This window comes from Salmo salar, chromosome 18, assembly GCF_965601325.2.
Source record: "Salmo salar chromosome 18, fSalSal1, whole genome shotgun sequence".
Lineage (NCBI taxonomy): Eukaryota > Metazoa > Chordata > Actinopteri > Salmoniformes > Salmonidae > Salmo > Salmo salar.
The window spans coordinates 33,913,875-33,941,424 of record NC_138308.1 but is presented as its reverse complement, the minus strand read 5'-3'; the positions used below and the strand labels follow the sequence as shown (position 1 = coordinate 33,941,424).

Here is a 27,550-nt window from a genome sequence, read left to right as displayed (position 1 = left end):
TAACCCTGGTTGTTTCTATCTAAGCCTGATGCTCTAACCCTGGTTGTTTCTATCTAAGCCCCATGTTCTAACCCTGGTGTTGCTAGCTTAGCCCCATGCTCTAACCCTGGTGTTGCTTGCTTAGCACCATGCTCCAACCCACAACCCTGTTGTTGCTAGCTAAGCACCATGCTTTAACCCTGCTGTTGCTAGCTAAGCCCCATGCTCTAAACCACAACCCTGGTGTTGCTAGCTAAGCCCCATGCTCTAACCCTGGTGTTGCTAGCTTAGCCCCATGCTCTAATCTTGGTGTTGCTAATTAGGCCCATGCTCTAACCCTGGTTGTTTCTATCTAAGCCTGATGCTCTAACCCTGGTTGTTTCTATCTAAGCCTGATGCTCTAACCCTGGTTGTTTCTATCTAAGCCTGATGCTCTAACCCTGGTTGTTTCTATCTAAGCCCCATGCTCTAACCCTGGTGTTGCTAGCTTAGCCCCATGCTCTAATCTTGGTGTTGCTAATTAGGCCCATGCTCTAACCCTGGTTGTTTCTATGTAAGCCACATGCTCTAACCCTGGTTGTTTCTATCTAAGCCTGATGCTCTAACCCTGGTTGTTTCTATGTAAGCCACATGCTCTAACCCTGGTTGTTTCTATCTAAGCCCCATGCTCTAACCCTGGTGTTGCTAGCTTAGCCTCATGCTCTAATCTTGGTGTTGCTAATTAGGCCCATGCTCTAACCCTGGTTGTTTCTATGTAAGCCACATGCTCTAACCCTGGTTGTTTCTATCTAAGCCCCATGCTCTAACCCTGGTGTTGCTAGCTTAGCCCCATGCTCTAATCTTGGTGTTGCTAATTAGGCCCATGCTCTAACCCTGGTTGTTTCTATGTAAGCCACATGCTCTAACCCTGGTTGTTTCTATGTAAGCCACATGCTCTAACCCTGGTTGTTTCTATGTAAGCCACATGCTCTAACCCTGGTTGTTTCTATCTAAGCCCCATGCTCTAACCCTGGTTGTTTCTATGTAAGCCACTTGCTCTAACCCTGGTTGTTTCTATCTAAGCCCCATGCTCTAACCCTGGTGTTGCTAGCTTAGCCTCATGCTCTAATCTTGGTGTTGCTAATTAGGCCCATGCTCTAACCCTGGTTGTTTCTATGTAAGCCACATGCTCTAACCCTGGTTGTTTCTATGTAAGCCACATGCTCTAACCCTGGTGTTGCTATCTAAGCCTGATGCTCTAACCCTGGTGTTGCTATCTAAGCCTGATGCTCTAACCCTGGTTGTTTCTAGTTAAGCACCGTGCTCTAACCCTGGTGTTGCTAATTAAGCATCTTGCTCTAACCCTGGTGTTGCTATCTAAGCCTGATGCTCTAACCCTGGTTGTTTCTAGTTAAGCACCGTGCTCTAACCCTGGTGTTGCTAGCTAAGCACTGTGCTCTAACCCTGGTGTTGCTAATTAAGCATCTTGCTCTAACCCTGGTGTTGCTAGCTAAGCACTGTGCTCTAACCCTGGTGTTGCTAATTAAGCATCTTGCTCTAACCCTGATGTTGCTAGCTAAGCACTGTGCTCGAACCCTGGTGTTGCTAGCTAAGCACTGTGCTCTAACCCTGGTGTTGCTAATTAAGCATCTTGCTCTAACCCTGGTGTTGCTAGCTAAGCACCATGCTCTAACTAACACACTGAGTCATCAGAACCATGTAGGAAACTCAGGTACAACAGTCAGTCAACCCCAATCTCACTAAGGGAGAAGAGAGCAGAAAGCATTTCATGTCTCAGTCATTTTGATTTGCAGCTGAATGTATTGAAACACCCCCTGTTTCACCATGGAAAACTTGCTGGGTGGTAGCCATGGTAACCCACTTGATCTTGCAGAAGCATAGGCAGTAGGGCTCGTGTCTCGCTGTGGCGACCGAGATACATGATAATATTATCCATTACTGTGAGACTGGAGAGAGCCATGTTTACTGTTCATTACTGATTGCTTATTTCACTTTTGTTTATTATCTATTTCACTTGCTTTGGCAATGTAAACATGTTTCCCAATAAAGCCTTTGAATTGAATAAAGCGAAACAGAGAGAGAGAATCATTCTTCTTCGCTGAGCGGGTCCTCTGTAGCTAAACATGATTGAAATGAACTTCTCAGTTCAGAAGGCAGGTAACAGGTCATTATAGAAGTGTGGCTAGTCCCCAGTCTTGAGGAACTGCTTTCAACAGAGAGAGAAGTAGCAAACATTCATTATTGTTTGATCATGGTGTTCAAAAGAGATGAGTGGAACCTAATGACTTGATAATGAAAGATAATTGACATGGACACATCTGAGACAAAATGCTGGATGTGGATGCTGAATTCTAGTTGACATCTTTCCCCTGCATCACTTTGTCAAGGAGACCTATTAGTCTCACAAAGGAAATGCATGTTCATGGAAGAGACAACATGAATCTGTGATTTAAACCCTCCCTTCCTCTGCCACCTTCATGGAAAAGACACATTGCGGCTCTTAAAGGCTTGGATTGATCTGTGCCCCCACAGTACACTACACTCTACAGAGCAAAGGGCTGGTACTGACAGGGAGAGGGGGTGTGTTCAAATCTCTCCCCTTTCCAATGACAACCAGACTCTGGCCTACTCTTTGAAGTGTGGCAACATCATGTCCGTTTCTGGTGGGCAGTGACGGTCTCTCCCAGTCCCATGTGTTGTCTCAGCTGGACACTTCCTAGTCCGTTGTGCTAACGGCTGTTATGCGAGACGGCCAAAAGAGGCCCAGGCTGGTACTGTAATACCCTTTTCACACTACAGCGCCAACCCAAACCATACTGTGTTGGCTCTTACTGTTTCACATTGTCCTTTCCACCATGGTTCAAACCACTACGGTGGATGCATAATCAGGCCAGCACAGTACAGCTGCACTTGGCTCGCTAGTGTTGAAAGCATATAGGCTGGTCGGAGGAGTCGGTACAAGTTCCGTTGTATAAAAGCCTGGCAGTGTCTCAATAACTTGACATTGGAGATGCTCCCTGGTGAACAGCTAGTGGGCAATGGACGTGGGCATACAGGGAAGGCAGGCAGGGATAACCACAGCCATAAATATACATGCATGTTTACTGCTTCTATAGACAGAATTATATGGCTCTGAGGATAACTAGGGGCTCCATATCCTCTTCTTCCACTATCCCCCTCAGCCACTGGCTTTCACTATCCCCCTCAGCCACTGGCTTTCACTATCCCCCTCAGCCACTGGCTTTCACTATCCCCCTCAGCCACTGGCTTTCACTCTCCCCCTCAGCCACTGGCTTTCACTATCCCCCTCAGCCACTGGCTTCCACTACCCCCCTCAGCCACTGGCTTTCACTGCCCCCCTCAGCCACTGGCTTTCACTATCCCCCTCAGCCACTGGCTTTCACTATCCCCCTCAGCCACTGGCTTTCACTATTCCCCTCAGCCACTGGCTTTCACTCTCCCCCTCAGCCACTAGCTTTCACTCTCCCCCTCAGCCACTGGCTTTCACTATCCCCCTCAGCCACTGGCTTTCACTATCCCCCTCAGCCACTGGCTTTCACTATCCCCCTCAGCCACTGGCTTTCACTATTCCCCTCAGCCACTGGCTTTCACTATCCCCCTCAGCCACTGGCTTTCACTATCCCCCTCAGCCACTAGCTTTCACTCTCCCCCTCAGCCACTGGCTTTCACTATCCCCCTCAGCCACTGGCTTTCACTATCCCCCTCAGCCACTAGCTTTCACTATCCCCCTCAGCCACTGGCTTTCACTATCCCCCTCAGCCACTGGCTTTCACTATCCCCCTCAGCCACTGGCTTCCACTATCCAACCTCAGCCACTGGCTTCCACTATCCAACCTCAGCCACTGGCTTCCACTACCCCCCTCAGCCACTGGCTTCCACTATCCCCCTCAGCCACTGGCTTCCACTATCCAACCTCAGCCACTGGCTTCCACTATCCCCCTCAGCCACTGGCTTCCACTATCCCCCTCAGCCACTGGCTTCCACTATCCAACCTCAGCCACTGGCTTCCACTATCCCCCTCAGCCACTGGCTTTCACTATCCCCCTCAGCCACTGGCTTCCACTATCCCCCTCAGCCACTGGCTTCCACTATCCCCCTCAGCCACTGGCTTTCACTGTCCCCCTCAGCCACTGGCTTCCACTATCCCCCTCAGCCACTGGCTTTCACTATCCCCCTCAGCCACTGGCTTTCACCATCCCCCTCAGCCACTGGCTTTCACCGTCTCCTCAGCCATTGGCTTTCACTCTCCCCCTCAGCCACTGGCTTTCACCATCCCCCTCAGCCACTGGCTTTCACCATCCCCCTCAGCCACTGGCTTTCACTCTCCCCCTCAGCCACTGGCTTTCACCATCCCCCTCAGCCACTGGCTTTCACTATCCCCCTCAGCCACTGGCTTTCACTATCCCCCTCAGCCACTGGCTTTCACTATCCCCCTCAGCCACTGGCTTTCACTTTCCCCCTCAGCCACTGGCTTTCACCATCCCCCTCAGCCACCGGCTTCCACTATCCCCCTCAGCCACCGGCTTCCACTGTCCCCCTCAGCCACCGGCTTTCACTGTCCCCCTCAGCCACCGGCTTTCACTGTCCCCCTCAGCCACTGGCTTCCACTGTCCCATCAGCCACTGGCTTTCACTGCCCCCCTCAGCCACTGGCTTCCACTGTCCCCCTCAGCCACTGGCTTTCACTGTACCCCTCAGCCACTGGCTGTCACTGTCCCCCTCAGCCACTGGCTTTCACTGTCCCCCTCAGCCACTGGCTTTCACTGTCCCCCTCAGCCACTGGCTTTCACTGTCCCATCAGCCACTGGCTTTCACTGTCCCATCAGCCACTGGCTTTCACTGTCCCCTCAATCCACACCTCACTATTTCTCCAGCTAAAACACTTTCCACATTATTTTCACGTTATTTCAATCCATTTGTTAGCCCCGTTGGGTTAATAACGTGCTTCAAACTGTAAGCTGTATTTCAAGTACCATGCTCTGATGCACTTAGAGGCTACACATTCCCTCCTAAGTAGCTGAAAATGTTACATAAGCCAAGTTGGATGGACATGTTCCGTTAAAATGTTGGTTATTTTCAAATGCTTCTTAGCTAAGAGCAATGCCATTTCTAAGAGCTGAACCCTGAGAATGATCTCCTCTGTCTGCCCTGTGCATCTCCACTGGCTTGGTCAACATCCAGGGCTTATAGTGTTTGCTCTCTGCAACCAATTTAGCTGGAGGTAGTCAAAAAGGTTTTATACTGTAGCACCTCACACATACAAACACACACACAGCCTCATATATGTCCTCACACACAGCCTCATACATGTCCTCACACACATCCTCCTCACAAATCCCAATCCAGGATAGAGCAAGTTGTCATCCCATAGTTTAATATAGTTTGCAAACGCTACCGTGTGTTGATCAAATAACATGTCTGAATACCCACCTCCTCCTCACAACCACCTGTCTCAACCAAGCTGCCATTCAACAGCTTACTGGACTGTGAAAACACTACAAAATGTTTCTATAACATCACGCAAACATGTCTCAATATGGCCACAAATACTGCTCCCCCTGTAAAGTCTTCCTCTTAGCCAGAGTGTAAAATTAGCATAAAATACATACATTGAATAGACAAACATGAGTTTGACGTTGGTAACGGAACAGTCTGCTAGCTTTCAGTAGCGCCAATGTCTATAGCTTCATAGTGAGGCACTAACATCTCCCATAGCATTAGGAGCACTACAGTACATAACCTGATGTGGAGCCAGCTGCTGCTACAGTACATAACCTGATGTGGAGACAGCTGCTACTACAGTACATAACCTGATGTGGAGCCAGCTGCTACTACAGTACATAACCTGATGTGGAGCCAGCTGCTGCTACAGTACATAACCTGATGTGGAGCCAGCTGCTACTACAGTACATAACCTGATGTGGAGCCAGCTGCTACTACAGTACATAACCTGATGTGGAGCCAGCTGCTACTACAGTACATGACCTGATGTGAAGCCAGCTGCTGCTACAGTACATAACCTGATGTGGAGCCAGCTGCTACTACAGTACATAACCTGATGTGGAGCCAGCTGCTACTACAGTACATAACCTGATGTGGAGCCAGCTGCTGCTACAGTACATAACCTGATGTGGAGCCAGCTGCTGCTACAGTACATAACCTGATGTGGAGCCAGCTGCTACTACAGTACATAACCTGATGTGGAGCCAGCTGCTACTACAGTACATAACCTGATGTGGAGCCAGCTGCTGCTACAGTACATAACCTGATGTGCAGCCAGCTGCTACTACAGTACATAACCTGATGTGGAGCCAGCTGCTGCTACAGTACATAACCTGATGTGGAGCCAGCTGCTGCTACAGTACATAACATGATGTGGAGCCAGCTGCTACTACAGTACATAACCTGATGTGGAGCCAGCTGCTACTACAGTACATAACATGATGTGGAGCCAGCTGCTACTACAGTACATAACCTGATGTGGAGCCAGCTGCTGCTACAGTACATAACCTGATGTGGAGCCAGCTGCTACTACAGTACATGACCTGATGTGGAGCCAGCTGCTGCTACAGTACATAACCTGATGTGGAGCCAGCTGCTGCTACAGTACATAACATGATGTGGAGCCAGCTGCTGCTACAGTACATAACCTGATGTGGAGCCAGACTAGCCAGCTGCTGCTACAGTACATAACCTGATGTGGAGCCAGCTGCTGCTACAGTACATAACCTGATGTGGAGCCAGCTGCTGCTACAGTACATAACCTGATGTGGAGCCAGCTGCTACTACAGTACATAACATGATGTGGAGCCAGCTGCTACTACAGTACATAACCTGATGTGGAGCCAGCTGCTGCTACAGTACATAACCTGATGTGGAGCCAGCTGCTGCTACAGTACATAACCTGATGTGGAGCCAGCTGCTACTACAGTACATAACCTGATGTGGAGCCAGCTGCTACTACAGTACATAACCTGATGTGGAGCCAGCTGCTGCTACAGTACATAACCTGATGTGCAGCCAGCTGCTACTACAGTACATAACCTGATGTGGAGCCAGCTGCTGCTACAGTACATAACCTGATGTGGAGCCAGCTGCTGCTACAGTACATAACATGATGTGGAGCCAGCTGCTACTACAGTACATAACCTGATGTGGAGCCAGCTGCTACTACAGTACATAACATGATGTGGAGCCAGCTGCTACTACAGTACATAACCTGATGTGGAGCCAGCTGCTTCTACAGTACATAACCTGATGTGGAGCCAGCTGCTACTACAGTACATGACCTGATGTGGAGCCAGCTGCTGCTACAGTACATAACCTGATGTGGAGCCAGCTGCTGCTACAGTACATAACATGATGTGGAGCCAGCTGCTGCTACAGTACATAACCTGATGTGGAGCCAGACTAGCCAGCTGCTGCTACAGTACATAACCTGATGTGGAGCCAGCTGCTGCTACAGTACATAACCTGATGTGGAGCCAGCTGCTGCTACAGTACATAACCTGATGTGGAGCCAGCTGCTACTACAGTACATAACATGATGTGGAGCCAGCTGCTACTACAGTACATAACCTGATGTGGAGCCAGCTGCTGCTACAGTACATAACCTGATGTGGAGCCAGCCTAGCCAGCTGCTACTGGGCAGTGCTACAGAACACTTTGCTAACAGATTGCATTGTGTTGCTATGGTCTCTTTTTTTGTCTCCACATTTTGTGTGTGTGTGTGTGTGTGTGTGTGTGTGTGTGTGTGTGTGTGTGTGTGTGTGTGTGTGTGTGTGTGTGTGTGTGTGTGTGTGTGAGTGTGTGTGTGTGTGTGTGTGTGTGTGTGTGTGTGTAGCTTTATCCAGATACTGCTGGTGGGCGGCGAGGGAGGGATGGTTACAGAGTGTGACCACAGATGGGAAAAGGCCAAACCCACACAAACAGATTGGGAGGCTGTGATATCTGGCAAGCGGAGGGTGAAAAATAGCGTCGGTTTAAACTGTGAAGTCGACTGGAGAAAGATTGATTTGTGGTAACCCCGCAGAGCAACTTCTGTGCAGCAGATTGATGCTTCATTGTGAGAGACAGGAAGCCCAAACTGGATCCAAAATTCACATGATACTGTATTCACTAACAAGTCAAACTGGGTCCAAGAGTCACATGATACTGTATTCACTAACAAGTCAAACTGGGTCCAAGAGTCACATGATACTGTATTCACTAACAAGTCAAACTGGGTCCAAGAGTCACATGATACTGTATTCACTAACAAGTCAAACTGGGTCCAAGTCACATGATACTGTATTCACTAACATGTCAAACTGGGTCCAAGTCATATGATACTGTATTCACTAACAAGTCAAACTGGGTCCATGAGTCACATGATACTGTATTCACTAACAAGTCAAACTGGGTCCAAGAGTCACATGATACTGTATTCACTAACAAGTCAAACTGGGTCCAAGATTCAAATACTATATTCCTCACTAACAAGGGATATATGCATGTTCTGTGCTGCCTCTGTGGCCAATACTTAAGACGATCTCTCTCTCTCTCTCATGTAATATACGATCTGTATCCTGATTAGAGGGTGTGTGATAAAGATATGTAAATGCCTTTCATTCATTGGTGCTGAAGTGGTTGAAATAAACAGGAAACTTCAACCAATTAGACTCATCAACTCCTTTATGTAGCCTTCACTTAAATCATGACAACTGTTCCTTGTGCTGAGAGAAGAACTGTCTTCAATACATTATGAAAGCTTGGTTGCCTCTCTCTCTCTCGTTGGTTCACTGAGAGAAGAACTGTCTTCAATACCTTATGAAAGCTTGGTTGCCTCTCTCTCTCGTTGGTTCACTGAGAGAAGAACTGTCTTCAATACCTTATGAAAGCTTGGTTGCCTCTCTCTCTCTCTCGTTGGTTCACTGAGAGAAGAACTGTCTTCAATACCTTATGAAAGCTTGGTTGCCTCTCTCTCTCTCGTTGGTTCACTGAGAGAAGAACTGTCTTCAATACATTATGAAAGCTTGGTTGCCTCTCTCTCGTTCACTGACATATTGACAGTAGCTACATATTCCCAACTCAGTTTAATTATAATTCCAGAGCTACATATGAGTGCCCTCCTCTGGATGTCTTGAGCCAAAAGGACAACACGTTTCCTTCCTCTCAGGCAACTGAGTTAGGAAGGACGTCTGTATCTTTGTAGTGACTGGGTGTATTATGCGACACGTGAAGCACATTTTCACTCCTTAACAAATTTAGGCTTGCCAGAACAATGGGGTTGAATCCTTCTTGACTCAAGACATTTCAGCTTTTCATTTTAATTCAACATCATTCTTCTTTGACATTATGGAGTATTGTGTGTAGGCCAAAGACACAAACTCTAAATGTAATCCATTTTAAATTCAGGCTGTAACAACAAAATGTGGGAAAAATCAAGGGGAGTGAATACTTCCTGAAGGCTCTGTAAGTCTGGTCACTATTCTATTAGCTAATTACTCTGTCACATGATACACTAGATTGACCTCAATGACACAAACACACACACACTTTGTAGTTAATTACTCGTTTGCTTTTGGCTTTTGAATTTTAACATTCTAATTACTTGTTGTTTTCATTATGCACAAGCTAATATATCAGAGGTCGCAAAATAACAAAAACAACAGCCGACTGGTATGTTTGTTGGTGGTTGATTTTACATTGACTAGACACAGGAACTGTATGTCTTCCAAACTGCTGGTAAACTAATACAGTGATGTGGTCTATACACGTGTTATGCTAGGAGCTGCAAAATGTATTAGATGGGCAACATTTACAAAATCTACATTAGCTCTAATCTAAAATCATTCTAATTTCAGTTGGTGCAACCCACCCAGTGTGGGTTAACAATAGCCACGACTTCAACTCCACTAGACCACTGTATCCCACCTCTCACCCTGTGAGCCACCTGCACCAGCTCAGAGCTTCTTTCCTTTCAGCCTCTCTGATGGGGGTTTATTTTGTATTGACTAAAAACAGTCAACTGCTGATACACAAATACAGTGATATGGTCTACACATGCATTTTGGATTTTGAGTGAAGAGGTGTCTGACAGCGGTAAACATTACAATTCCAACTTCTCTGAAGTACTGTATCTCCACATCTCTCTGAGCCACCTTCGTCCCTGAGCACTTCCTCTCAAACGTGGAAAACACATTTCCCTCTTCCAGTCAAAGTGCAATGCCCCCCCACCCCGCAACACACTCACATTTCAGTCCATTCCTCGCCTCATTAGATTTCAACACCTTCCTCTCCATGGTAACCCGGCCTGACAATGTTCTTGGTGAATCTCTATACACTCCTCCTGTCCTCTAAACATCTCCCTCTCAGAGGCTACCTCCCAAATGGAATCATATTCCCTATATATAACTCAACTCTGGACCTCCAAGCCAGTTCCACTGAGTTTTTTCATTGTTCCCCTCTAATCAGGGACTGATTTAGACGGGTGATTCCCCTCTAATCAGGGACTGATTTAGACTTGGGACACCAGGTGGGTGATTCCCCTCTAATCAGGGACTGATTTAGACTTGGGACACCAGGTGGGTGATTCCCCTCTAATCAGGGACTGATTTAGACTTGGGACACCAGGTGGGTGATTCCCCTCTAATCAGGGACTGATTTGGACCTGGGACACCAGGTGGGTGATTCCCCTCTAATCAGGGACTGATTTGGACCTGGGACACCAGGTGGGTGATTCCCCTCTAATCAGGGACTGATTTAGACCTGGGACACCAGGTGGGTGCAATTCATTATCAGGTAGAACAGAAAACCCCACAGGCTCCGGACCTCGTAGGGTAAGAGTTGAATACCCCTGCCCTATATAGTGCACTACTTTTGATAGGGCTCTCTGTCTAATGTAGTGCACTACATAAGGAATAGGGTGCCATTTGGGAAACATACACTATCTAAGACAGGCCCGCTCTGCCTCGAGCATTAGGCAGGATGAATAAATGCATGTGATCCAGCTCGCTGGAAAAGGAATGATGCATATTCCCGTTCGTGTCTGCATGCCTGACTTCACCGTAGTAACTGTTGAGGAGGCTAGGAGGCCATGTAATCCATCAGTAAATGCTTGTCCTTGATATGAATTCATCCTGGTTGAATAATGAATGATACCGAAGAAGGTCTTGTGTACCACTGTTGGGCATGAGGATAACTGGCCTCTACACCATCTCTTTGTCTGTGTCCAAAATGCCACCCCAGTCCTTATTTAGTGCAATACTTTTGACCAAGGCCCATGGTAGAAAGTAGTGCACTAAATAGGGAATAGGGTGCCATTTGGGACGTAGCCCTTTTGTGAGATATTAAACATTGATCATATATTCTAATGTGTTTATTATATATTACATGCTTCCTTCTTTATCTCGGGTCTTCTTTCCTCTGATGGACTGGTAGGTCTCTACGTATGTGAAAAATATAGCATCTTGCTGTACTGCTAGAGATAGTCTTCGTGTGTGTGTGTCAGTGTACATGGTGTGTGTAGCTGGCAGTCTTACCTTGAGGTGCGTCGGCATCGCAGGTCTTGGTAGTCCAAGTGGTATTATTCCCTGGTGGCATCGGGCTCTGATCAAACACACACACACAAAAAGAGGCATGTTTCTCTTCTCCATAGCAAACAAAGTATCCAGTACTGTTTGTTTGCTATAATATGACGGATGTGCACTTAAACTAACTAAGCGTACACAGTTTTCCATTCAACTCAACTGCAATCCAGAAAATAAAACATGTATGGTCATCATCGTGTTCCACCAAGGTGTGTAGCTAAGGCAGCTAATGCGGCTATTGAGGCTAATGCGGCCAATGAGGCTAAGGCAGCTAATGTAGCTAATGTGGCTAATGTGGCTAATGAGGCTAATGTAGCTAATGAGGCTAAGGCAGCTAATGTAGTTAATGCACTAATGTAGCAAATGTAGCTAATGAGGCTAAGGCAGCTAATGCACTAATGTAGCTAATGTAGCTAATGAGGCTAAGGCGACTAATGTAGCTAATGCACTAACGCAGCTAATGTAGCTAATACAATAGCTGTTCGTTATCATATTTTGTTGTGCTGCCATTTACATTTAAAAGCACATCTTTATCCTTCCACCAATCATGAAACAAAGCCAAGTTTATGTCCATGACAATTGGCCAATACTCCAGGCAATACAACCTTCAACAGCAGGACATAACCATTATGAAGGAGAAACAAAGAACTGGAGCAATAGAGAGATTCAAATAAAAAGGAATGGCAGCCGTTTACCAGATCGAAATACATTTCACTGTCATTGCTATACATTATATCCTTAAATTTAGAAGGATTTAACCAAACATCACTCCTTCAGGAGGATTCAGGAGAATGGAACCATCACTCCTTCAGAAGGATTCAGGAGGATGAAACCCTCACTCCTTCAGAAGGATTCAGGAGAATGGAACCCTCACTCCTTCAGAAGGATTCAGGAGGATGAAACCCTCACTCCTTCAGGAGGATTCAGGAGGATGGAACCCTCACTCCTTCTGAAGGATTCAGGAACCCTCACTCCTTCTGAAGGATTCAGGAGGATGGAACCCTCACTCCTTCAGGAGGATGGAACCCTCACTCCTTCAGGAGGATTCAGGAGGATGGAACCCTCACTCCTTTAGGAGGATTGAGGAGGATGGAACCCTCACTCCTTCAGGAGGATTCAGGAGAATGGAACCCTCACTGCTTCAGAAGGATTCAGGAGGATGGAACCCTCACTCCTTCAGGAGGATTCACGAGGATGGAACCCTCACTCCTTCAGGAGGATTCAGGAGCATGGAACCCTCACTCACTCAGGAGGATTCAGGAGAATGTAACCCTCACTCCTTTAGGAGGATTCAGGAGGATGGAACCCTCACTCCTTCAGGAGGATTCAGGAGAATGTAACCCTGACTCCTTCAGGAGGATGGAACCCTCACTCCTTCAGAAGGATTCAGGAGGATGGAACCCTCACTCCTTCAGGAGGATTCAGGAGCATGGAACCCTCACTCACTCAGGAGGATTCAGGAGAATGTAACCCTCACTCCTTTAGGAGGATTCAGGAGGATGGAACCCTCACTCCTTCAGGAGGATTCAGGAGAATGTAACCCTGACTCCTTCAGGAGGATGGAACCCTCACTCCTTCAGAAGGATTCAGGAGGATGGAACCCTCACTCACTCAGGAGGATTCAGGAGAATGTAACCCTCACTCCTTTAGGAGGATTCAGGAGGATGGAACCCTCACTCCTTCAGGAGGATTCAGGAGAATGTAACCCTGACTCCTTCAGGAGGATGGAACCCTCACTCCTTCAGGAGGATTCAGGAGGATGGAACCCTCACTCCTTCAGGAGGATGGAACCCTCACTCCTTCAGGAGGATTCAGGAGGATGGAACCCTCACTCCTTCAGGAGGATTCAGGAGGCTGGAGCCCTCACTCCTTCAGGAGGATTCAAGAGGATGGAACCCTCACTCCTTCAGAGTTTTTTGGATTTAATCCACCCAAATTGACAGTGAAACCTAAATGGAAGAATGTTTGAGCAAGGCTCAAGTTATAAATCCCCTGATTCCCTGCTCCAATGGATCAGAAGGTGACGATGGTATTAAGGACAGAGAGAGATGATGAATGAGGCTGGGTATAGGGGTGAACAGTATTGGTGTGTGTGTGATGTGGATTTACGCTCATTAAAATATCTTTCCTTAGAGTTCCAACATTATTAATGACTTTCTTTTTTACACAAGATATGACCTCTCCCTCCCCCCCCCACACACACCCACCTCCCCCAGACCCTCCCACCCCCCCACACACACACCCACCTCCTCCCCAGACACTCTCAACCCCACCCCTCCCCCACACACACACCCTCCCCAGACACCCCCAACCCCTCCCCAGACACCCCAACCGCTCCCCAGATCCCCCAAACACACCCCCACCCCCTCCGAGGTCCCCTCATACACCCCACACCCCCTCAGAGGTCCCCTCATACTCATACATATTGCTCCTACCCATCTTTCCGATTTGGTCCTGCCGTACATACCTACACGTACGCTACGGTCACAAGACGCAGGCCTCCTTACTGTCCCTAGAATTTCTAAGCAAACAGCTGGAGGCAGGGCTTTCTCCTACAGAGCTGCATTTTTATGGAATGGCTTGCCTACCCATGTGAGAGAAGCAGACTCGGTCTCAACCTTTAAGTCTTTATTGAAGACTCATCTCTTCAGGAGGTCCTATGATTGAGTGTAGTCTGGCCCAGGAGTGTGAAGGTGAACGGAAAGGCACTGGAGCAACGAACAGCTCCTTGCTGTCTCTGCCTGGACGGTTCCCCTCTCTCCACTGGGATTCTCTGCCTCTAACCCTATTACAGGGGCTGAGTCACTGGCTTACTGGTGCTCTTCCATGCCGTCCCTAGCAGGGATGCGTCACTTGAGTGGGTTGAGTCACGGACGTGATCTTCCTGTCCGGGTTGGCGCCCCCCCTTGGGTTGTGCCGTGGCGGAGATCTTTGTGGACTATTCTCGGCCTTGTCTCAGGATGGTACGTTGGTGGTTGAAGATATCCCTCTAGTGGTGTGGGGGCTGTGCTTTGGCAAAGTGGGTGAGGTTATATCCTGCCTGTTTGGCCCTGTCTGGGTGTATCGTCGTACGGGGCCACAGAGTCTCCCGACCCCTCCTGTCTCAGCCTCCAGTATTTATGCTGCAGTAGTTTATGTGTCGGGGGGCTAGGGTCAGTCTATTATATCTGGAGTATTTCTCCTGTCTTATCCGGTGTCCTGTGTGAATTTAAGTACGCTCTCTCTAATTCTCTCACTCTGAGGACCTGAGCCCTAGGACCATGCCTCAGGATTCCCTGGCCTGATGACTCCTTGCTGTCCCCAGTCCACCTGGTAGTGCTGCTGCTCCAGATTCAACTGTTCTGCCTGCGGCTATGGAACCCTGACCTGTTCCCCGGACGTGCTACCTGATCCAGACCTGCTGTTTTCAACTCTCTAGAGACAGCAGGAGCGGTAGAGATACTCTGAATGATTCGCTATGAAAAGCCAACTGACATTTACTCCTGAGGTGCTGACCTGTTGCACCCTCGACAACCACTGTGATTATTATTATTTGACCCTGCTGGTAATCTATGAAAATTTTAACATCTTGGCCATGCTCTGTTCTAATCAACACCCGGCACAGCCAGAAGAGGACTGGCCACCACTCATAGCCTGGTTCCTCTCTAGGTTTCTTCCTAGGTTCTGGCCTTTCTAGGGAGTTTCTCCTAGCCACCGTGCTTCTACACCTGCATTGCTTGCTGTTTGGGGTTTTAGGCTGGGTTTCTGTACAGCACTTTGTGACATCAGCTGATGTAAATACATTTGATTGACCCCCCCAGACACACCCCCACCCCCTCCCCAGTCCCCCCCAATCACCCTCTCCCCATATCCCCAAACACACACCTCCCCCTCCGCAGTATCCCACCCCACACACCCCCACCAGACCCCTCAGACACACACCCCCCACCCCAGACACACCCAGGCCTCCCCCACACAGCAGCTCACCTGCAGCAGGTAGTTCTGGCTCCCGTACATGACGTACTGCGGGGCCAGGCTGTAGATCATGAAGCTGGTGTGAAGGACAATCAGCAGTAGAATCATGCAGAGGAAGAGGAGGGCCTGGGGACGGGTTCTCTTGGGTCTGATCTTGTACAGCTGTCAGACAACACATTACAGTTAGATTAGTATGTCTGCTGTCAGACAACACAGTTCAGTTAGATTAGTATGTCTGCTGTCAGACAACACAGTTCAGTTAGATTAGTATGTCTGCTGTCAGACAACACATTCCAGTTAGATTAGTATGTCTGCTGTCAGACAACACATTACAGTTAGATTAGTATGTCTGCTGTCAGACAACACATTACAGTTAGATTAGTATGTCTGCTGTCAGACAACACAGTTCAGTTAGATTAGTATGTCTGCTGTCAGACAACACATTACAGTTAGATTAGTATGTCTGCTGTCAGAGAACACATTACAGTTAGATTAGTATGTCTGCTGTCAGACAACACATTCCAGTTAGATTGGTATGTCTGCTGTCAGACAACACATTACAGTTAGATTAGTATGTCTGCTGTCAGACAACACATTACAGTTAGATTAGTATGTCTGCTGTCAGACAACACAGTTCAGTTAGATTAGTATGTCTGCTGTCAGACAACACATTACAGTTAGATTAGTATGTCTGCTGTCAGACAACACAGTTCAGTTAGATTAGTATGTCTGCTGTCAGACAACACAGTTCAGTTAGATTAGTATGTCTGCTGTCAGACAACACATTCCAGTTAGATTGGTATGTCTGCTGTCAGACAACACATTACAGTTAGATTAGTATGTCTGCTGTCAGACAACACAGTTCAGTTAGATTAGTATGTCTGCTGTCAGACAACACAGTTCAGTTAGATTAGTATGTCTGCTGTCAGACAACACATTCCAGTTAGATTAGTATGTCTGCTGTCAGACAACACATTCCAGTTAGATTAGTATGTCTGCTGTCAGACAACACATTACAGTTAGATTGGTATGTCTGCTGTCAGACAACACATTACAGTTAGATTAGTATGTCTGCTGTCAGACAACACAGGTCAGTTAGATTAGTATGTCTGCTGTCAGACAACACATTACAGTTAGATTAGTATGTCTGCTGTCAGACAACACAGTTCAGTTAGATTAGTATGTCTGCTGTCAGACAACACAGTTCAGTTAGATTAGTATGTCTGCTGTCAGACAACACAGTTCAGTTAGATTAGTATGTCTGCTGTCAGACAACACATTACAGTTAGATTAGTATGTCTGCTGTCAGACAACACATTACAGTTAGATTAGTATGTCTGCTGTCAGACAACACATTACAGTTAGATTAGTATGTCTGCTGTCAGAGAACACATTACAGTTAGATTAGTATGTCTGCTGTCAGACAACACAGTTCAGTTAGATTAGTATGTCTGCTGTCAGACAACACATTACAGTTAGATTAGTATGTCTGCTGTCAGACAACACATTACAGTTAGATTAGTATGTCTGCTGTCAGACAACACAGTTCAGTTAGATTAGTATGTCTGCTGTCAGACAACACATTCCAGTTAGATTAATATGTCTGCTGTCAGACAACACATTACAGTTAGATTAGTATGTCTGCTGTCAGACAACACAGTTCAGTTAGATTAGTATGTCTGCTGTCAGACAACACATTACAGTTAGATTAGTATGTCTGCTGTCAGACAACACATTACAGTTAGATTAGTATGTCTGCTGTCAGACAACACAGTTCAGTTAGATTAGTATGTCTGCTGTCAGACAACACATTACAGTTAGATTAGTATGTCTGCTGTCAGACAACACATTACAGTTAGATTAGTATGTCTGCTGTCAGACAACACAGTTCAGTTAGATTAGTATGTCTGCTGTCAGACAACACATTACAGTTAGATTAGTATGTCTGCTGTCAGACAACACAGTTCAGTTCATGATTATGTCTGCCGTCAGTTAGATGATTATGTCTGCTGTCAGTTAGGTGATTATGTCTGTTGTCAGTTAGATGATTACGTCTGCTGTCAGTTAGGTGATTACGTCTGCTGTCAGTTAGGTGATTACGTCTGCTGTCAGTTAGGTGATTACGTCTGCTGTCAGTTAGGTGATTACGTCTGCTGTCAGTTAGATGATTACGTCTGCTGTCAGGTGATTACGGCTGTTGTCAGATGATTATGTCTGCTGTCAGTTAGGTGATTACGTCTGCTGTCAGTTAGGTGATTACGTCTGCTGTCAGTTAGGTGATTACGTCTGCTGTCAGTTAGGTGATTACGTCTGCTGTCAGTTAGGTGATTACGTCTGCTGTCAGTTAGGTGATTACGGCTGTTGTCAGATGATTATGTCTGCTGTCAGTTAGGTGATTACGTCTGCTGTCAGTTAGGTGATTACGTCTGCTGTCAGTTAGGTGATTACGTCTGCTGTCAGTTAGGTGATTACGTCTGCTGTCAGTTAGGTGATTACGTCTGCTGTCAGTTAGGTGATTACGTCTGCTGTCAGTTAGGTGATTACGTCTGCTGTCAGTTAGGTGATTACGTCTGCTGTCAGTTAGGTGATTACGTCTGCTGTCAGTTAGGTGATTACGTCTGCTGTCAGTTAGGTGATTACGTCTGCTGTCAGTTAGGTGATTACGTCTGCTGTCAGTTAGGTGATTACGTCTGCTGTCAGTTAGGTGATTACGTCTGCTGTCAGTTAGGTGATTATGTCGCTGTCAGTTAGGTGATTATGTCGCTGTCAGTTAGGTGATTACGTCTGCTGTCAGTTAGGTGATTACGTCTGTTGTCAGTTAGGTGATTACGTCTGTTGTCATTTAGGTGATTACGTCTGCTGTCAGTTTGGTGATTATGTCGCTGTCAGTTAGGTGATTATGTCTGTTGTCAGTTAGGTGATTATGTCTGTTGTCAGTTAGGTGATTATGTCTGTTGTCAGTTAGGTGATTATGTCGCTGTCAGGTAGATTAGTATGTCTTCCAGCTAGTTAAAAACAATAGAGAATGTCTCCTAGGAAGTGATAGAGACAGGAAACATGCAGTAATAGATAGTATGTCTGAAAGATAATTGTGGAGAAACAGTCGAAAGCAGGTTCATCTACCACACATAGATGTAGCAATGAGATGAGACATAATGATACACATCTTCTTTTATGTGATTACTCTATGAACGGGCGAGTGTGTGTGTGAGCCTAGGTGTGTGTGTGTGGGGAGCTGTCCTGACCCGTATCCAGAAGAACCAGATGCCCATGTTCCTGATGCCGGCCATGGAGGTGAACACAAAGTACATGGTGATGACCGTGATCAGGACATAATCCAACGGGAACACCTGGGAAACATCAGGTCAAAGGTTAGAGACACAGAGAGAGAGAGACACAGAGAGAGAGAAAGAGAGAGAGAGACAGAAAGAGAGACACACAGAGAGAGAGAGAGAGAGAGAGCACAGAGAGCGAGACAGAGAGACACAGAGAGAGAGAGCGAGACAGAGAGAGAAAGAGACGCGAGACAGAGAGCGAGACAGAAACAGAGAGAGTGTGAAAGCTCCCAACTCATTCCTCTTCAACAGGGCATCATCCCAATATCCACACACACACACACACACACACACACACACACCACACACACACACACACACACACACACACACACACACACACACACACACACACACACACACACACACACACACACACACAGAGCTGTGTTTAGATGGGGCAATTAGCAGCAGTAGAATGCTATACTGTAACACTCTGTCCTAGCAGTAGTCTGCTATACTGTAACACTCTGTCCTAGCAGTAGTCTGCTATACTGTAACACTCTGTCCTGGTAGTAGTCTGCTATACTGTAACACTCTGTCCTGGTAGTAGTCTGCTATACTGTAACACTCTGTCCTGGTAGTAGTCTGCTATACTGTAACACTCTGTCCTAGCAGTAGTCTGCTATACTGTAACACTCTGTCCTGGCAGTAGTCTGCTATACTGTAACACTCTGTCCTAGCAGTAGTCTGCTATACTGTTGTTATGACGTTGACTTTCTGACCCTACTGAAGGACTGCTGTCCTGAAGGACTGCTGTCCTGTTAAATATAGAGTCTGGGAACATCAAACAAATGGGAAAAGGAACAATATTTTGGTAATAAAACCAGTTGGAAATATGCTTGGGAACGTAATGAGTATGGATGTCAGTTCGGTTGTCATCTGAGACATTATGACTGATGACAGGACGACATAAACTGTACCTGAGAAAGTATACACCCTCTAGTTATCAGAGTAACATGGAATTGTTATGCAATTTAAATGTTTGATATTGAAATTGTTTGTTAGGAGATTAAATATAATTTTAGCTTCCAAATGAGAGAATTGGGTTTTCATAAGGAAAGTGCCCTGCTTGATCAGTGGCCCACCCCTGTGAAGAGACAGGGGTTATAAACGATGAAACACATCCTTCCCCCTCTCCACTATATAAGCCTTTGACGAAAAGATAACCATGTTCCAGTACGTGAGGTCTGCAGCCTCTACGTTAGAAGGACACACGTCAAGTACAGAACTAAGCCAACCTCGGCGTGAGCTTTGGTGGCGAATGGTATGAACTTTGAGCTTATTCACTACAGAAGTGATACTTCCTAGCCGTTGAGTTAGCAGCGGCCGCTGTAGACGGGGGCTAGGAAAGGACGGACGACGGATCCAGTCTAACAGACGGACGAAGATACCACCACGTATTCAATGGACCACCAGAGACATTCTTCCGAGGACAGGAAGATCTGTTGGCCAACCCGGCCAGCATCTACGACCAATCTACCGAAGCGCAGCTCAGAGTAAATATTTATTGCGTTTTCCTTTTCCAAATGGGCGGTAATTTAGAATGCATAAGATAATGTATTTACGATAGCATAGCTGATGTTTCTGTGTTCCTAAATCTTCCCGCTCTTTCATTCAAGCCCAACCCCCTTTCCTTTGTGTAACCAGCCATCATGTATGACATCATTTGTATTCGGAGAATTTGTAATTCTGTGTGATTAGTTTAGGTTTTTAGTAAATAAATAATTAAACCCAATTTTGTATTGCTGATTCAACTTGTTAGCCAGGGTTCGTGAAGATAGCCAAGAATTTACAACTTTCATTATGAGACTGAAAATAAGATAAGGGTTAATATTGACTGCTATCGATGTAAAATATGACTAAGTATTTTAAGAGTTTATTCGGAAGATAACGGCTCTATAAACGTTATACCGTGGTGCCCCGACTTTCTAGTTAATTACATTTACATGATTAGCTTAATCAAGTAATATTAATTACAGAGAAAGGATTTTATAGGTTAGCATGTCATATCACTTAATCCGGCATAGCCAAAGACACGACACTGTAACACTCTGTCCTGGTAGTAGTCTGCTATACTGTAACACTCTGTCCTGGTAGTAGTCTGCTATACTGTAACACTCTGTCCTAGCAGTAGTCTGCTATACTGTAACACTCTGTCCTGGTAGTAGTCTGCTATACTGTAACACTCTGCCCTGGTAGTAGTCTGCTATACTGTAACACTCTGTCCTGGTAGTTGTCTGCTATACTGTAACACTCTGTCCTAGCAGTAGTCTGCTATACTGTAACACTGTCCTGGTAGTAGTCTGCTATACTGTAACACTCTGTCCTAGCAGTAGTCTGCTATACTGTAACACTCTGTCCTAGCAGTAGTCTGCTATACTGTAACACTCTGTCCTAGCAGTAGTCTGCTGTACTACAGTAAGGGGAGTGCTGCTCAGCATGAGGTAATACAGTAAGGGGAGTGCTGCTCAGCATGAGGTAATACAGTAAGGGGAGTGCTGCTCAGCGTGAGGTAATACAGTAGGGGGAGTGCTGCTCAGCGTGAGGTAATACAGTAAGGGGAGTGCTGCTCAGCATGAGGTAATACAGTAAGGGGAGTGCTGCTCAGCATGAGGTAATACAGTAAGGGGAGTGCTGCTCAGCGTGAGGTAATACAGTAAGGGGAGTGCTGCTCAGCGTGAGGTAATACAGTAAGGGGAGTGCTGCTCAGCGTGAGGTAATACAGTAAGGGGAGTGCTGCTCAGCGTGAGGTAATACAGTAGGGAGAGTGCTGCTCAGCGTGAGGTAATACAGTAAGGGGAGTGCTGCTCAGCATGAGGTAATACAGTAGGGGGAGTGCTGCTCAGCGTGAGGTAATACAGTAGGGGGAGTGCTGCTCAAATTGAATGTTTCATGTGTTCTCCACACTCTCGCCCTCACAGGAACGTACTCAAGAGAACGTCCTCAGCGAATGCACTCGGAGCATGGTAGTATAGAGCATGGTAGTATAGAGCATGGTAGTATAGAGCATGGTAGTATGCATATTGAGAAACACTGTAGGTGTGTGTGTGTGTCTAGGTGTGTGTTCGCTTCAGTGGGTCGTTCAAAAAATAATAATAAATTTAAAAGTTTTGTGGGTGGAAAACTCTTTGAAAGTCATGCTCACTGAAAATGACTGTCCAATAAGTTGCTTGGCTGCACGTCACTGTGGAGGAAATGTTAATGCCTGGCACTTTGGCAGCTTTACACTCATAACTCCTACTGGGCTTGACATGCATTTTAAATAGTAGGATACACTGTGACCTTTACAATTCTTATCATCAGATCCTCCTACAAGCCAATCAGGGGCTGGATGATCTCATATAGCAGCCTAAGTTCTATATATGTCAACAACTCTCTCTCCCTCTATCTCTCAAAAGTAGTGCACTATGTAGGGATTAGGAGCCCAGGGTTTTGGTCATTCACATCACAGAGAAGACATTATGAATACGCCAGTAATGTGGTGGTGATTATTCTCCTTCACTATGGGTCCCGGGGGAATAATATATTTTAATTAAAATATCCTACTCTAATTGCAGAAATCAATGGCCAGGACTTCTCTCTGGTAATGTCCCAAATGGCACCCTATTCCATATATAGCACACTACTTTTAACCAGGGCCCATAGGGATCTTGTCAAAGGTAGTGCACTATATAGGGAATGGAGTGCTATTTGGGACCCATACTCTCACTAATACGTGATCTAATTAGCTGATTTGAGAAGATGACGTAGGGTGGATATGGAATTAATATTTTCCAAGACACCGGAACACTTACCATTGCACTACTAACATCAAGTTAAAGTAAAATACATTGAACTACTCATTTAAATCTCTACCGAGCCACTTACCATTCCACACTTCTGATAAAGTAAGATCTAAAAGTAATGGAAAATGACTGGAAAATGGCATGTACTTAATAATGTATTATTATGGTAAAAGATACTGCTTGACCCCTTGTGACCTTTACTGTTTTAGTAATATAATTCATTGTTCTAACGGCATGGAGCATTATCCCACTGAGGCCAACGACATGGAGCATTATCCCACTGAGGCCAACGACATGGAACATTATCCCACTTTAAGGAAAGAGGGGCTTCAGTATACTCACAGGCTGCGCGCACACACACGGCATACGCATATACACACACAAACACTTAAACATTTTGTCATTTAGCAGACGTTCTTATTCAGAGCGACTTACAGTAAGTGCATTCATCTACACACACACACAAACAGAACTCACAGGCTGTAGAGTCAGCAGGAGTTCATTCAGAGGGTTGGTCAGGTTGGTGCCAAACACCATGAAGCCAGAAGTGATGCCAGCAGAGTGAAGAGCTTTGTCCAAACTGCAGAACAGAACAGACTAGTTTAGTTCTCTTCCAAGGAAATTATTGTTCACAGGCACGTACATTCAGGGACACAAACCATTTCACATTAGTTAACAGCACGTTACTATAACAGACACAAACCATTTAACATTAACAGCACGTTACTATAACAGACACAAACCATTTAACATTAGTTTAACAGCACGTTACTATAACAGACACAAACCATTTAACATTAACAGCACGTTACTATAACAGACACAAACCATTTAACATTAGTTTAACAGCACGTTACTATAACAGACACAAACCATTTAACATTAGTTTAACAGCATGTTACTATAACAGACACAAACCATTTAACATTAGTTTAACAGCACGTTACTATAACAGACACAAACCATTTAACATTAGTTTAACAGCACGTTACTATAACAGACACAAACCATTTAACATTAGTTTAACAGCACGTTACTATAACAGACACAAACCATTTCACATTAGTTTAACAGCACGTTACTATAACAGACACAAACCATTTAACATTAGTTTAACAGCACTGTTACTATAACAGACACAAACCATTTAACATTAGTTTAACAGCATGTTACTATAACAGACACAAACCATTTAACATTAGTTAACAGCACGTTACTATAACAGACACAAACCATTTAACATTAGTTTAACAGCACGTTACTATAACAGACACAAACCATTTAACATTAGTTTAACAGCACGTTACTATAACAGACACAAACCATTTAACATTAGTTTAACAGCACGTTACTATAACAGACACAAACCATTTAACATTAGTTTAACAGCACGTTACTATAACAGACACAAACCATTTAACATTAGTTTAACAGCACGTTACTATAACAGACACAAACCATTTAACATTAGTTTAACAGCACGTTACTATAACAGACACAAACCATTTAACATTAGTTTAACAGCACGTTACTATAACAGACACAAACCATTTCACATTAGTTTAACAGCACGTTACTATAACAGACACAAACCATTTAACATTAGTTTAACAGCACGTTACTATAACAGACACAAACCATTTCACATTAGTTTAACAGCACGATTACTATAACAGACACAAACCATTTAACATTAGTTTAACAGCACGTTACTATAACAGACACAAACCATTTAACATTAGTTTAACAGCACGTTACTATAACAGACACAAACCATTTAACATTAACAGCACGTTACTATAACAGACACAAACCATTTAACATTAGTTTAACAGCACGTTACTATAACAGACACAAACCATTTAACATTAGTTTAACAGCACGTTACTATAACAGACACAAACCATTTAACATTAGTTTAACAGCACGTTACTATAACAGACACAAACCATTTAACATTAACAGCATGTTACTATAACAGACACAAACCATTTAACATTAACAGCACGTTACTATAAAAGACACAAACCATTACACATTAGTTTAACCATGCATCATAAATCCATGTGAACTTTTATCAGATATGAGATATGACAGCACACTGAAACTTCTCTGGCTGCACTAACTACAATCACACTGTCAGGACCTTGCAACTTCTCTGGCTGCACTAACTACAATCACACAGTCAAGACCCTGCAACTTCTCTGGCTGCACTAACTAAAATCACACAGTCAAGACCCTGCAACACTGTCAGGACCCTGCAATTACAATTACTAGAGTTGACGTCTGTTTGACTCATGAGTCTTAGTAACAACACTGTCTGTGTGACTCATGAGTCTTAGTAACAACACTGTCTGTGTGACTCATGAGTCTTAGTAACAACACTGTCTGTGTGACTCATGAGTCTTAGTAACAACACTGTCTGTGTGACTCATGAGTCTTAGTAACAACACTGTCTGTGTGACGTGGGCCTGTACTATCTATACTACCTATTACTATTGTACCCAGAGACAGTAATACTTATGTGTTGTAGTAAATATGAGTGACTCTGCATTACATTTTTATGGCAGGTTAGGTGTACATGTGTCTACTTACTTTGAAATGAACAGAGCAACAACAAACAGCAGAGCAAACAGGATGAAGAAAATTCCCAGCAGAATCTGAAGGAGAGACAGAGAGAGAAAGAGGGAGAGAGGAGGGAGGGAGAGAAAGAGAGGAGGGAGGGAGAGAAAGAGAGGAGGGAGGGAGGGAGAGAGAGAGGAGGAAGAGGGAGAGAAAGAGAGGAGGGAGGGAGAGAGAGAGGAGGGAGAGAGAGAGGAGGAAGAGGGAGAGAAAGAGAGGAGGGAGGGAGAGAGAGAGAGAGGAGGAAGAGAGAGAGGAGGGAGAGAAAGAAAGAAGAGAGAGAAAGAGACAGAAAGAAAGAGAAAAGGTGAGAGAAAGAGAGAAGATAAAAGAGAGATGTTATGTTGTTGAAGGCATCAGTCACAAGGGAAGTGTTAGGTATTAATATCCTCCATGCTGTAGACTACATGCAGAGGGGACTGAAACGTGTTACAATGGAAACCCATGGGCCTTCAGACTTTAACCTAAGGGTCATGTCATTTGTCAAAGCATGGCCATATGGACTGGCTGGGCACAGACTGCCACTGCTGCCAAAGGTGACGGGGAGGCACGGGAGGCGAAACAGAGGCCCAGACCAGTGTGTGTGTGTGTGTGTCAGTCTGCTCGCCAGCCTTCCAGTGGCGCTTCTGGCCTCAGGTCAGCTAAAAATGTCACTTACCAACATTGGCCACAAGAGAAAATATACAGTCAAACACATATGCCAGATACACACACACACACACACACACACACACACACACACACACACACACACACACACACACACACACACACACACACACACACGCGATGACATTGCTGAGCCCAATCACATCTGACAGCCTGTGTTAATCTTCTGAGTCTAACTGTGTCTCCTTCAGAAAATGCTGTCTCTCTGTGAACAACATGTACTATCCCTGTAATAACCAAGGCTGTGTCCCACATGTAGGGTTGAAAAGAGTCGGAAACTTTCCGGGAAATTTTCCATGGGAAGTTAAGCCTGGGAATTTTGCTTAAATTCATAAAAAAAAGTTTGCTTATAACATTGAACCTTTTTTTGTGGGATATACATAAGGCAATTCTAGGTCTTGTGGCATATTTTGGTTAAACAATCCCCAATTCAATGGAATTGCAACCCTCTGCATGCACAGTGCATTCTTCCATCACATGTACAGCTGATTCTCAAGATCTTGCACACTAATGAGATGCTATTGAATCCACACTACTATACTGTCTGAGCCAAGGACTACATGCTTTCTGGTAAGTTTTGATTATAATACTGGGTGGGGTGAATATATTTTATTTGACATACATTATTTTTTGTTAACTAGTAAATAGTAGCCTACAGCAAAGTGTGTTTAAATCATTTCTAACTTGTTAACAATTTATGCAAGTTAGTTTTTTCTACCATGTGGGTTTTAGCTTGCTAACTGAGGAGTATTAATTCACCTATTTCCATACATGTTTCATTTTAAAAATGTATCTTATCTTACAAAGGACTTGTTTAATCTAACTGCTTAACTATTTATCTGTACATGGAATTGTACTATTTCTTTTTTTTACATTTTTCCCCCTAATCTTTACAGGAAAATGCCAAGGGCACTATATGATGTGTGGAGACATTTCACTGCAGCTAATGTAGAAGGAAATGCTGTGTACATTTGCAAATACTGTGCCAAATCATATGTGAAGAATGCAACAAAGATACAGAATCATCTGGCCAAGTGCATAAAGTTCCCTCAGCGCTCACAACAAGCAACCTCTGACAAAAGTCCTCCTACTTCTATTCGAGGTGAAAATGATGAATCAGAAACCTTATCGATAGCAACAGCTCATGGTCCTCCTGGAATCAGAAGTTTTGATGACTCAATGGAGGAACGTAATCAGAGAAATGCTGATGAATGTCTTGCTCGAGCTGTGTATGCAACTGGTTCACCTCTGATGCTCACAGGCAATGTGTATTGGAAGAGATTTCTGAATGTTCTTCACCCAGCATACACCCCCCCAACCAGACATGCTTTATCTACTCATTTGCTGGATGCAGAGTTCAACAAAGTTCAAGTGAAGGTCAGGCAAATCATAGAGAAAGCAGACTGTTTTGCAATCATCTCTGATGGGTGGTCGACTGTTCGTGGGCAAGGAATAATTAACTATATCATCTCCACCCCTCAACCAGTATTCTACAAGAGCACAGACACAAGGGACAACAGACACACCGGTCTCTACATTGCAGATGAGCTGAAGGCAGTCATCAATAACCTTGGACCACGAAAGGTATTTGCACTGGTGACAGACAATGCTGC

General features: G+C 45.1%; 1 protein-coding gene across 1 annotated transcript in view; it reads right to left on the bottom strand.

Annotated features, from left to right (window-relative positions):
- The window catches only part of LOC106560274 (lysosomal cobalamin transport escort protein LMBD1), a 304,463-nt gene that overhangs the window by 80,684 nt on the left and 196,229 nt on the right, over positions 1-27,550 (bottom strand). Inside the window, exons 11-15 of the mRNA XM_045701048.2 lie at positions 25,242-25,306; positions 23,124-23,226; positions 18,769-18,873; positions 15,536-15,685; positions 11,522-11,588 (exon numbers count right to left, since the gene is read on the bottom strand). Of these exons, the coding sequence (XP_045557004.2) occupies positions 11,522-11,588; positions 15,536-15,685; positions 18,769-18,873; positions 23,124-23,226; positions 25,242-25,306 (490 nt within the window). The remainder of the gene's footprint in view (positions 1-11,521; positions 11,589-15,535; positions 15,686-18,768; positions 18,874-23,123; positions 23,227-25,241; positions 25,307-27,550) is intronic.